The following is a 13,203-nucleotide window of genomic DNA, read 5'->3' on the forward strand; positions in this document are numbered from 1 at the left end:
CAAACGGGCAATGCCCATTTTGATCAAGAGGTCAGCGAGAGCACGCTCTCCACCCGGGAAGCCTCTGACGAACTTGTATCTGAGGTCACCATTACAGATGTCAGAGCAGCCTTCTCGAAGGTCAACCCACGGAAAGCGACTGGCCCGGATGGAGTACCCGGACGAGCACTCAGATCCTGTGCATACCAGCTGGCAGGGGTATTCACAGACATCTTCAACCTCTGTTTACAACAATCTGAGGTCCCTATCTGCTTGAAGAAGATGACCAGCATCCTGGTACCAAAGAAAAGCTAGGCTGTGTGCCTTAATGCCTATCGTCTGCTGGCTCTGACATCGATCATTATGAAATGCTTCAAAAGGTTAGCCATGGCACAAATTAATTCCGGCTTTCCAGATTGCCTGGATCCACCACAGTTGTCTACCGCTGCAGCAGGTCCACAGCAGACGTCATCGCCCTGGCCTTGCACTCAACCCTGGAACATCTAGATAACAAAGCCACCTATGTCAGACTCCTATTTATCAACTACAGCTCCGCCTTCAACACCATTATTCCTACAAAACTCATCTCCAAGTTCCATGGCCTGGGGCTTGGCTCCTCCCTCTGCGACTGGATCCTGACCTTCCTAACCCACAGACCGCAATCAGTAAGGATAGGCAACAACAGATCCATGATCATTCTCAACGCTGGTGCCCCACAAGGCTATGTCCTCAGCCCCTTACTATACTCCTTTATACACCAATGACTGTGTGGCCAAATTCCCCTCCAACTCGATTTTCAGGTTTGCTGATGACACCACCATAGTGGGTCGGATCTCAAACAATGACGAGACAGAGTACAGGAAAGAGATAGAGAATCTGGTGAACTGGTGCGACGACAATTATCTCTCCCTCAATGTCAACAACATGAAGGAGATAGTCATCAACTTCAGGGAGTGTAGTGGACGATATACTCCTATCTACATCAATGGGGACAAAGTAGAAATGATTGAGAGCTTCAAGTTTTTAGGTGTCCAGATCACCAACAACCTGTCCTGGTTCCCCTCATGCTGACACTATAATTAAGAAAGCCACCAACACCTTTACTTTCTCAGAAGACTAAGGAAATTTGGCATGTCCACTACGACTCTCACCAATGTTTACAGATGCACCATAGAAAGCATTCTTTCTGGTTGTATCACAGCTTGGCTCCTACTTTGCCCAAGACCGCAAGAAACTACAAAGGGTCGTGAACGAAGCCCTGTCCATGCTTTGTCTGTATTTCGTGCAACAGACAATACTTTTCATTGTATCCCAATACATATGACAATAAATCAAATCAATAAAATGCCAGCCTTGTAAACCACGTGCTCATTCTGAGGTTGATTATATATAAGCAAAAGAGTATTTAATAACTAAACATGAAGATAACCATGAACCAATTTTTAAAATTTCATTCATAGGATGCAGTCATCACTGGTTAGGCCAGCATTTATTGCCCTTTCCTAATTACCCTTAAGAAGATAGTGATGAGCTGTTGGTGGTGTAGGTACACCTATAGTGCTGTTAAGGAGGCAGTTCCAGGATTTTGATCCAGTGGCAAGAGGGATGATGAGTGGCTTGGAGGGGAACATGCAGGTGGTGGTGTTCCCATGTATCTGTTTTCCTTGTCCTTCCACATAGTAGTGTCATGGGCAGTATAAATACATGAATTGAAATGCAAAATTTCCAAATAGAGACATTATAAAACTAATCAATTCAGAGGGGATGGTATGGGAAATCTTTTCAAGAAACAAAGCGTTATCATTAAACTTTCTTCTGAAGATGTCTCATTCTAAGGAATGGTGCTGTGATGCCCATTGCCTTCCTTCAAATGTGGTGAATGTTGGCAGGGAGTTTAACCATGAAAAGCACCCCAGTTGAACGAAAACCTGCCTCATCCTCAAAAATGCAAAGCTACGTCACTGGAAATCTCTTTGATTAGTGTCACAGAATTTATTGTGTCCCCTACAGCAAGCAGATACAACCTCAATTTGACATACCATTGCAAAAGTCTACCTCATCACTGCACTGCAAAACTCGCCCAGATTATGAGTGAGGTTTAAACTCTTAACCTTTCTGTATTAGAAGCAAATGTGCTACTACTGAATTGAACTGGTGCCTTTCATGGTCACAGACAAGTTCTGTGTGATTTTCAGTCCATTAATCGATCTAAAATTATGGGCAGTGTTAGACTTCCTGATCAGCACAGACTTAAAAAATTGTAAGAAGTCTCGCAACACCGGGTTAAAATCCAACAGATTTATCTGGAATCACGAGCTTTAGGAGCGCTGCTGATCACTCACCTGATGAAGGAGCAGTGCTCCAAAAGCTCGTGATTCCAAATAAACCTGTTGGACTTTAGCCTGGTGTTGTGAGACTTCTTACTGTGCCCATCCCAGTCCAATGCTGGCATCTCCACATGTTGAAAAATTGTAGCCAGCATGTTCACATAATATTGCTGCAGAAGAAATCATTTGAACTTTTGGAAGATAGAAACCCATATAATGGTATGGTTTAATAGGGAAGAACGGTTTGTTTGTTGATTTGAAAAATTAAGTTTAAAAAATTGACACTCTTTAAAAGAAGTGCAGGTATCCAAAACCTCTTGGCATATCACCCAGGAGTAAAAGTCAAACTTCAAAAAACTCTTTAGTGTCTAGCAGTGAATTTTACAAAGTGAAGATTTTTATTTTATTCTTTTGGGAAAATATCAAGGTCTTTCAGCATATTTGCCTGGATATATTTTTCAGTTCACAGTCAGGTGTATCTCATTTACATATTTCCAAAACCATCACTAATATCACAAATGAATTTTGGAACCGTTTTTCGCCTTTCCAAATGCTGTGTTTATAATGTAGAAATTGCAGATTGTGCACATGTCATTTTCTTTTCATAGTGTGGAACCGGCTAAGCACTTATGAATATATTGTACGCCAACGTCATCGGCGAGGGTCCAAGGTCTCGCCCAAGAATCCAAAGGCACAGGAATCTCCATTGAAATCCAATCAGGTAGACAGGTTCAAGTTTAATGTGATTTGTGGAAATTAAAATTCTGGACACTGTTTAATACTTGCACTTTGCATAAATGTTAACTTCCCAAGGCCAAATTATTTGAAATATTCATGGTGGACTAACAGTGCTTTTTTAAAACCCTTTTTGGGGTAAGGAGGAGGTGAATTGCTGCAGCTCTTGCTACAGTATAACATAGGTGACGATGACAGCTGAAGAAAATAATTTTTACACTTCATTTCAAATAGCAAAAGCGCCGTTTATAATTTGCCATTCTGCAATGGGTTGGATGGCTATAGGAATATCTGAGGAAGCTGTGGAAGAGCCAATCTTGGAATAACTTCAAAATGAAACAGTTAATGCATATATAAAACAATATTAACTAAAAGTACAAATGGCACAATAAAATGACACAGCAGCAGGCCAATCTGCCCATCTTGTCTATTCTGACTCTGAAAGAGCAAGTTAGTTAGTCCACTTCCCAGTCTTTTCTCCATAGTTCTGCAATCTTTTCTCTTCAGATAATTATTCACTCCCTTTTGAAAGTCTTGATTGAATCTGCCTTCACCACATTCAGGCAGTGCATTCCAGATCCTAACCACTCGCTGTGTTTTTTAAAAAAGCTTTTTCTCATGTTGCCTTTGACTTATTTTTTGCTAATGGCTTTAAACTGTCCTTTTGTTTCTTGACCCTTCTGCTATTGGGAACAGTTTCTCCCTACCCTTGTCCAGACCCTTCATGATTTTCAACATGTCTATTTCCTTGCAACCTTCTTTCCCTTTAAGGAGAATTGTCTCAGCTTCACCATTCCAGCCGCATAACTAAAATCTCATCCCAGAACCATTCTTGTAAATCTTTTCTACTTTCTATGTGGTGCCCAAAATTATGCACAGTACTCCAGTTGATGACAAACCAAATTTGTAAAGGTTCATCAGAATTTTCTTGCTTTTGTACTCTATGCCTCTATTTATAAAGCAAAGAATTCCATCTGTCCTCTTAACCACTTTCTCAACCTGCCCTTCCATCTTCAGCAATTTGTGTACATATACCTCCAGGCCGTTTGCTCCTACACCCGCTTTAGAACTGTACCTTTTATGTTCCCCTTTCCTCCTACTCTTTTCCTTGGTCCTATCAAATCACGTGACTCCAAGAATAGCGAAGGAAGGAAGAACTTGCATTATATAGCACCATTCATCTACCATAGGACATCCGAAAGTGCTATACAATCAACAAAGTATTTTTAAATGTAGTCACAAGTGTAGTGTAGGAAATGTGGCAGCCATTAGCCCACAGAAAGGCCCCACAAATAGCAATAAAATCATGACCAGATAATCTGATTTAATTACACTGTTTTGAGGGCTAAATATTGGTGAGGACGCAAGGGAGAACTGTTGTATTCCAGAAGCCATTTGATTAAAGATGATACTGGAGCCATTATTTACAGTTTTACATTTATTTATGGAATAAAGCATTACAAACATAACACCTCCCAACTTAACCACACCACAGTTTGAATAAGTGTCTATGTGCTCAGGTGAAACCTGAGTTTACGTTTTATTTTAACGATTTTGGCAGAGGAACAGGAGGTAACTACTTTGAGAGCCTTTGCAACCTAAGGAAGACTGCAGAAGGTTATAGACAAGTTAACAGATAAGTGGAAGCTGCAGTATAATGCTAGAAAGAGGAAGCATATTTTCTGTAAAACTGGGAAAGGCAATATGTCCAAAGTGATAGGACTCTTAAGAGAATGGTGGGCATCTGAAAATGTTTAAATGTATAAATGCAGGTTTTAAAAAGTCTAATTGACTGCAGATTATTATAAGAATGTGATAGATCATTGATCTGAAACATGGGCAGGCTTTTTGAGGCCAGATGGGACAGAACAGGAGGTGGCAGGCAGGCTTGTACAAAAACAACCAGTTTTCTAGTAACGTCTGCCCTCGAATCACCTTCAAGAAGGCTGCTTGGAGGCAGAATGGCTACCTGCCTGCAAGCAATGGATAGCCAATTGAGGTGATTACTAAGACTTTCCAAGCCAACTGGAATCTTCTGGCCGAAACAGAGCTAGTTAAACGGGCTGCCTCCTGATGGAAAGAGGAAGGTGCCGTGCTTCATCCTGCTAGGCTCCCCCTCGTCCTACCCACACCCATCACTGTTGTTGAGCCACAGCAGCAGCTTCTAGCCATCCGGAGGAGGAGTCTCTACTATCATGACCAGCAGTTATGTCCTCTTTTAATTTGAATTTTGTTACCTGATCTTCAGTTTATTAACTCTGTTCCTCCCTCCTGATGCTGCCAGACCTGCTGAGTATTTCCCCAGTGTTCTTTTTTAATTTCACATTTCCATCATCTGCAGTTTTTAGTTTTTGTACTTAGCTTATATTTTCTTGATTTTAGGAGTTTGAGGGGTGATCTTCTCAAGGTGTTTAAAATGCTTTCAGGATTTGATAAGGTAACTACAAAGAAACGGTTTCCTTGGGTAGTACAATCAAGAACCAGGCATGTGATTTCACGATTAGAGCCAAGTCATTTGGGAGCAAAATCAGGAAACATCTTTTCACAAAACTGGTTACAGAAATTTGGAAAACTTTCCCCTAAAGACTGATTGCTGGAACAATTCAGAACTTTCAAGACAAATATATTTTTATTTGCCAAGGGTATTGAAATACTTTATTTTATGCATTTGATGATGTACCAATATGTGTTTGCTATTTAGTTTTCAAATGTTGATAGTTATGTTGCAGAACAACGTTTGAGATTGGGTACTTTTGATTCCAACATTATTTCCCTTCTCTCCTGAAGTGAGTGACTTGAGTAGGGGCACAGATCGATTGGTAAATAATATTCTTAAAGTGTGAACCTAAACAAGTTATTATAGCCAAACTTGGCTCTGCTCTTACCAGCCACCCCACATATGTGCATGTTCCAGCAGAGGTTATTGTAAGTGGTAACCTGAAATGAGATCTGGGATCTTTCTGCTCTTTTACCAACTCTCGACCATCAGTAAAGTGATGGAACGGGGTCATCGACAGTGCTATCAAGCAGCACCTGCTCAGCAATAACCTGCTCAGTGACGCCCAGTTTGGGCTTTGCCAGGGTCACTCAGCTCCTGACCTCATTACAGCCTTGGTTCAAATATGGACAAAAGAGCTGAATTCCAGAGGAGAGATGAGAGTGACAGCCCTTGACATCAAGGCCACATTTGACCGAGTGTGGCATCAAGGAGCCCGAGCAAAACTGGAATCAATGGTTATCAGGGGACAAACACTCCGCTGGTTAGAATCATACCTGGTACATAGAAAGATGGTTGTGGAGGGCCTGTTATCTCAGCTCCAGGACATGTCTGCAGGAGTCCCTCAGAGTAGTGTCCTAGGCACAACAATCTTCAGCTGCTTCATCAATGACCTTGCCTCTGTCATAAGGTCAGAAGTGGGGATGTTCGACAATGATTGCACAATGTTCAGCACCATTCATGACTCCTCAGATACTGGAGCAGTCCATGTTCAAATGCAGCAAGATCTGGACAATATCCAGGCTTAGGTTGACAAAAGGCAAGTAATGTTCATGCCACAGAAATGCCATCACCAATAAGAATGGTGTTACTATCACTGAATCCCCCACATCCTTGGTGTTACCATTGACCAGAAACTCAACTGGACTCGCAACATAAACATTGGCTAGGAATACTGTGGTGAGTAACTCACCTCCTGACTCCCCAAAGCCTATTCACCATCTACAAGGCACAAGTCAGGAGTGTGGTGGAATACTCCCCACTTTCCTACATTGGTGCAGCTCCAACAGCACTCAAGAAGCATGACACCATCCACAACAAGCGGCCCGCTTGGCACCACATCTACAAACATTCAATCCCTCCATCGCCGACACTCCGTAGTAGCAGCAGTGTGTACCATCTACAAGATGCACTGCAGCAATTCACCAAAGATCCTTAGTCAGCACCTTCAAAACCCACGACCACTTCCATCTAGAAGGACAAGAGCAGCAGGTACATGCGATCACCACCACCTGCAACTTCCCCTCCAAGCCACTCCCCATCCTGACTTGGAAATATATCGCCGTTCCTTCGCAGTTGCTGGGTCAAAATCCTGGAATTCCTTCCCTAACGGCATTGTGGGTTAACCTACAGCACATGGACTGCAGCGATTCAAGAAGGCAGCTTACCACCACCTTCTCAAGGGCAACTAGGGATGGGCAATAAATGCTGGCCAGCCAGCGACACCCATGTCCCATGACTGGGGAAAAAAAAAATCCTGGGTGATATGTTTACCCACCGATCTATCTGGGAAATTGAAGCAATAAAGCATTTTATTCCAGTGGTGATTTAATTGCATTCCAACTGTGGAAGCGATCAATAAAGAGAAGCACTTATTTGGCGGAATAAAATATGATGCCGGTGATGCTAACTTTGAAAGAAGCAATCCTTTAACAATTTTTTTTACTACAGTTGCAGAAGCTCATGTGAAATGGGTACTTCTATCTTTTCCAGAATTTTGGAAGTGCAGGATCTCTTGGATACACAAATAATGGAATTCAGTTCAAAAGCACCTCGTTAACAGCATCATTGACAAAGGAGTAAGTGTTCATTACAAATTTATTTTCCAAATAAAATTTAGAACAATTAATGGAAGCGCTATATTAAATGTATAATATTCAACTATGCAAATTTGCCATTTATGTAGGCAAATCAACTAAAATCCTTGTACTTAATATGCAATTAAATTACAATTCAAAAGAAATGAGGAAGTTAGTGGCAGTAATATAATATATAGAATGAGAAGAAATTGTGGTGACTAATACTCTAGCTTATTCTGTGGGAGTGCATTCATTTGCTTCTCAGGAGGTGGTATCATCCTATCTGTTTTGAACACTAATGATGCCTCTTGCTCCCAGATTGTATTTGTTCAACATGTTGCTAGGTTAATGCACAATTTAAATTCAAATTCCCTGTGTATGAGGTGCTTTGGTGAGTAAGGACATATGTTGACCCACATCTTGTATGTTGGTTGGTTTCTTTTTTTGAAACTGTTGGTTGGTATGTGAGATAATAGACTTTTAATGTACACATTTTATTCTGTAAAGCTATCCAAAATTGCGTGTTTTCTGTTCCATTGAGATGTAAATGATTCATGGTGTGGACTTCCAAGTATGATTTATATTTTCCCAACTTAGTTAATTTTGGTTGACATCATGAATAGAATATTTCATGAAAATGGCATCAACTTCCGATACCAAACGCTGGCTTTAAGTTAAAAGAACAAATGCTTTCACATGTGATTCATTTTTCCTGCCAGGCGAGTATTAGGCCAGTTGCAAATTTTGATTTACTTGAAGACTAACCTTTTAACCCCTCCCAATAAAGCTAATTTTTCATAAAACACCACAGTTACGATTTCTTTCCCCAAAACTGGCTTAATGCATCCCTTTGGTGTCTCTTCTGTTGACTGATAAACACTACCATCCCTAAATATAATTTGCATTGAACCCTCTTTTCCTAAAAGCATCCAATTGCTTCCTTTTTCAGGTTGGCAAGAATTAATCAGAGGTGTGCCACAGCGATCAGTGTTTGGACCTCATCTGTTTACAATTTATATAAATGACTTGGATGAAGGGATGATTGTCAAATTTGCTGATCACACAAAGATAAGGAGGAAAGTAAGTTGTATAGAGGCCATATAGATAGATTAAGTGAATAGGTAAATACCTGGCAAATGGGGTATAATGTGGAAAATTGTGAAATTGCCCATATTGGCTAGAAGAATAAAAAAGAAGCATACATTAATGGTGAGCGATTGCAGAACTCTGAAATGCAGAGTGATCTGGTTGTCCTAGTCCATGTATCACAAAAGTGATAGGTAAGCTAGTAGAAAGTAGTTATTTATTGTGAGGAGAATTGAATACAAAAGTAGGGATGTTATACTTCAGTAATACAGGGCACTTGTGAGACTACATTTGGAGTTCTGTGACCACAATTGTACAGCAATATCACATTTTCCCACAATATACCCCATTTGTCAGGTCATTGCCCACTCATTTAACCTATCTATATCTTTTTGCGGCCTCTATGTCCTCTTTACAATTTACTTTCCTACATATCTTTGTCATCAACAAATTTGGCAATCATCCCTTCATTCAACATTTATATGAATCGTAAACAAATTAGGAAGAATGTAAATCATTGGAAACAGTTCAGAGAAGGTTTACCAGACTAATACTTGGAATCGGTGGGTTGCCTTATCAGGAAAGATTGTACAAGCGAATCTTGTGTCTGCTGGGGTTAGAGCAAGGGACAACTTGATCGAAACCTATAAGATCGTGAGGGTCTTGATAGGGTGGATGTGGAGAGGATGTTTCCTCTTGTGTGTGATAATCTAGAACTGTTTTAAAATAAGGGCTTTCTCATTTAAAACAGAGATGAGGCAAAATGTTTTCTCTGAGGGCCATGGATCTTTGGAACTTTTTCCCTGAAAAGGTAGTGAAAACAAAATCTTTGAATACTTTTAAAGACTTTGATAGATTTTTGGTAAACAAAAGGGTGATAAGGAGTAGGCGGCATGCAGATTTGAGGGCTGTGACATTATTAAATGGTGGAACAAGCTTGAGGGGTAAATGGCCTACTCCTTTTTCATATGTTCTCTCCTCCCCAAATGCAGTTATTCCCCCCCCCCCCCAACCTTCCACCTTGCACCAGAATAGCATGAGGTTGAGCCTCTTCCATGCTTCCGAAATCCATCAGGGCATATCCTCAGTCTTCCGATCACCAGAGCTTCCACATCCCACTTCATCTTTTTCAGCTTATCCTAGGACCTCAGAGCATGATTGAGTGTTGGGTAGGAAGGCATGCAAGACTTCAAAAAGACTCAACATTCTTTGTCGAAAATGAAACCGGCAGTCATTATATTGGGCATGAAAAATGGATCTTTCTTTCCTAGTTTTAATTTGAAAATAATTGGGCAACGCATTTAAAAGAAATACAGATTCTGTGACACAAAATGTACTGTTGGAAATTCCACGTGAGAAACATTCAAATCTGAGGCAGAGCTCAGAGAAGAGTCATTAAGCAGTATCTAGTTTTTAAAAAAGATAAGCCTGGACTATTATACCATGTAAAAATGTGTCAATAGCACAGGAGGCATATGTTCGATTTAGAGAAAGGCAGTATCCAGGGCTAATATCAGAAAATACTTTATATATAGAAGGATCAATATCTGGAATGGACTGTTAGTACATTATTGTAACATTGGATATTAAATGACATTTGAGATTTTAAATATACCAAGAAGGCATTGAAATTATTTTCATATTTCACAGTTGTTCCATTTGAGCAATTCCCTTTTGTTCAATGGTGGCTTTCATTTTATATTACCCCAACTTGGGAATTTACAGATTTGAGTGTTCTTTCATTGTTTTAGAAAGATAAATTGTAAGGAAATAAATAACTGGATTAACATACAATTCTAAAATGATGTGAGATTCCAGGATTATTTTATTCCCTTACCAAGTCATACCAAACGGTATTGTGAAGAACCTGATGAATTATCCATCTACTAATAATACATCTTTCCAGTAGGCTGAGCAGGTGTAAGACACATTTGCAAAGAAACTCAATCATCCATGAGGCTTTTTGGGCCCGTGTACCCTGTACCTAATTTGGCCTGGCCCAGAAATGTTCAGCTGTCCATAGACAAGTATAAGCAGATTTATGACAAAAGTCTAGGTTACTGTGAGGATTATCAAGCATGTACTTTTGAAAGCCACAAGAGAAACATTTTTGCAATTAATTTACAGGATGTAAATTAGAACATCACTTTCAATAGATGTGTTTGATAGATGTGTCTAAGATATCTGGCAAATTGTTATTGTTTCTTGGAATTATCATCCAAAACACAAATGCAGAACCTAGAATCAAATCTGAATCTGCTCATCCCTAATTCCCTTTGCGAAGATGGTGGTGAGCTGCCTTCTCGAACCACTGCAGCCCTGTGGTACAGGTGTACCCACAGTGCTGTTAGGGAGGGAAATAAACTTGCTAATTTGCAGGTTTGCTCAATTGGAAATAAAGTTAAAGTTTATTATTAGCAATGAAGTTGCTGTGAAATTCCCCTAGTCGCCACACTCCGGCACCTGTTCGGGTCAATGCACCTAACCAGCATGTCTTTCAGACTGTGGGGGGAAACCAGAACACCTGGAGGAAACCCACGCAGACACGGGGCGAAGGTACAAACTCCACACAGACAGTGACCTAAGCCAGGGATCGAACCCGGGTCCCTGGTGCTGTGAGGCAGCTGTGCACTGTGCCACCGTGCTGCCCCATAATAGGCTACTTTCTCTTATCCGTGGAATATGTTTACTAATGTTTGCAAGTTTAGTTGAAAGATCCATTTTAAGGTTTGTTAGAAGCTCACTCTTTTTTTCTTTAAGAAATTCCTATTTGTTTGCAAGATGTTATGAGTTTGAGCAAAAGAGAGACCATAAACTGCTCAGCTTATTGCAGTTTACCTCTAGAGCATTCTCTGTGTGCCATTGGCAGGTTCAGACATGTCTCTGATATGCATAAATATTCTAGTTTAATGGCAGCATGTAATGTAATGATTAACTTTGTTTTATTCTATGTAGCTTAGACAACAACATGATCAACATGTAGAGTAACTGATGTCTAATTAGTAATATAAAGGATTTTCAGCTGGCATTACCCTTCATGTGGAGTTCTTTATTCTTTTATGGGATGTGGGCATCATTGGCAAGGCCAGCATTTGTTGTTCATCTTGAATTACTAAAACTGAATTGCTTGTAGGAATTTTAGAGGGTAGTTAGGAATCGACAACATTGATGTATTTGCTCTGGGTCTGGAGCCAGATCAGTTAAGAACGGCAATTTCCTTCCCTAAGGGACATTAGTGAACAAAATAGGTTTTTATAACAATCAATGCTAGTTGTCATAGTCACCACTATTGAGACTAATTTTATATCCCAGATTTATTAATTAAATTTAAATTCACCCTACCCCTAACCTGGGCCTCTGGGTTATAAGTCCAACAATGTTACCATAAGACCATAAGACCATAAGACATAGGAGCGGAAGTAAGGCCATTCGGCCCATCGAGTCCACTCCACCATTCAATCATGGTTGATTTCAACTCCATTTACCCGCTCTCTCCCCATAGCCCTTTATTCCTCGAATAAGACCATATTGAATCATTTCTCCAAATGAATTGGCTGCTCAGGAGCCCTGTGGTTCCAATTAGAGTGCTTGCACTAGAAAAATAGTTGAATATTAGCTAAAGAAAATTATTATTTTTTCTTCCATGGAATGAGGGTGTTACTGGCTAGGCCAATATTTATTGCCCATTCCTAATTTCCCTTGTGAAGGTGATGGAGAGCTGCCATCTTGAACTGCTGCAATCCATTTGGTGTAGGTACAGCCACTACTGGGTAGGGAGTTCCAGGAATTTGATCCAGCAGTAGTATATGGTAAATGGTGCTGCTCCTGTGCATTAGTGGAGGGAGTGAATTAGGTTGGTGGTTGAAGTGCCGATCAAGTGGGTTACTTTGTTCCAGATGGTATCGAGGTTCTTAAGCTGCACTCATCCAGGCAAGTGGCGAGTATCCCAAAATTCTCCTGACTTGTGCCTTGTTGATGGTGGAGGGGCTTTAGATTCAGGAGATGAGTTACTCATCTCAAAATTCCCAGCCTCTGACCTGCTTTTGTAGCCACAGTACTTGCATGGCTGGTCCAATTCATTTTTAGGTCAATGGTGACCTTCCGGCTGTTGTTAGTGGGGGATTCAGCAATAGTAATGCTAATGAATGTCAAGTTGGGATGGTTGGACTCTGTCTTGTTGGACATGGGCTTTTTCCTGGGACTATGCTATGTGAATATCACTTGCCATATCAGCCCAAGTTTGAATGTTGTCCAGGTTTTGCTGCATATGGACCTGGACCGTTTTCGTATCAGGAGTATTGCAAATAGTACTGATCAATATGGAAGGATGGTCATAGATGAAGCAGCTAAAGATGGGCCTTGGACGCTCCCCTGAGGAACTTGTGTAGTAATGTCCTTGGACCGAGATGATTGACTTCCAACAACCACAATCTATTTATTTTGTGCTAGGCATGATTCCCACCAGTGGAGAATTTTCTCCCCGTTCCCATTGACTTCAATT

The 13,203-nt window shown here is 40.6% G+C and overlaps 1 protein-coding gene across 4 annotated transcripts in view; it reads left to right on the forward strand.

Annotated features, from left to right (window-relative positions):
* The window catches only part of zdhhc1 (zDHHC palmitoyltransferase 1), a 63,513-nt gene that overhangs the window by 27,643 nt on the left and 22,667 nt on the right, over positions 1 to 13,203 (forward strand). For all 4 annotated transcript variants that reach the window (XM_078210995.1, XM_078210994.1, XM_078210996.1 and 1 more), the window contains exons 7-8: positions 2,915 to 3,027; positions 7,531 to 7,616. In XM_078210995.1, the coding sequence (XP_078067121.1) occupies positions 2,915 to 3,027; positions 7,531 to 7,616 (199 nt within the window). The remainder of the gene's footprint in view (positions 1 to 2,914; positions 3,028 to 7,530; positions 7,617 to 13,203) is intronic.

Source organism: Mustelus asterias, chromosome 4 (genome assembly GCF_964213995.1).
Source record: "Mustelus asterias chromosome 4, sMusAst1.hap1.1, whole genome shotgun sequence".
NCBI lineage: Eukaryota > Metazoa > Chordata > Chondrichthyes > Carcharhiniformes > Triakidae > Mustelus > Mustelus asterias.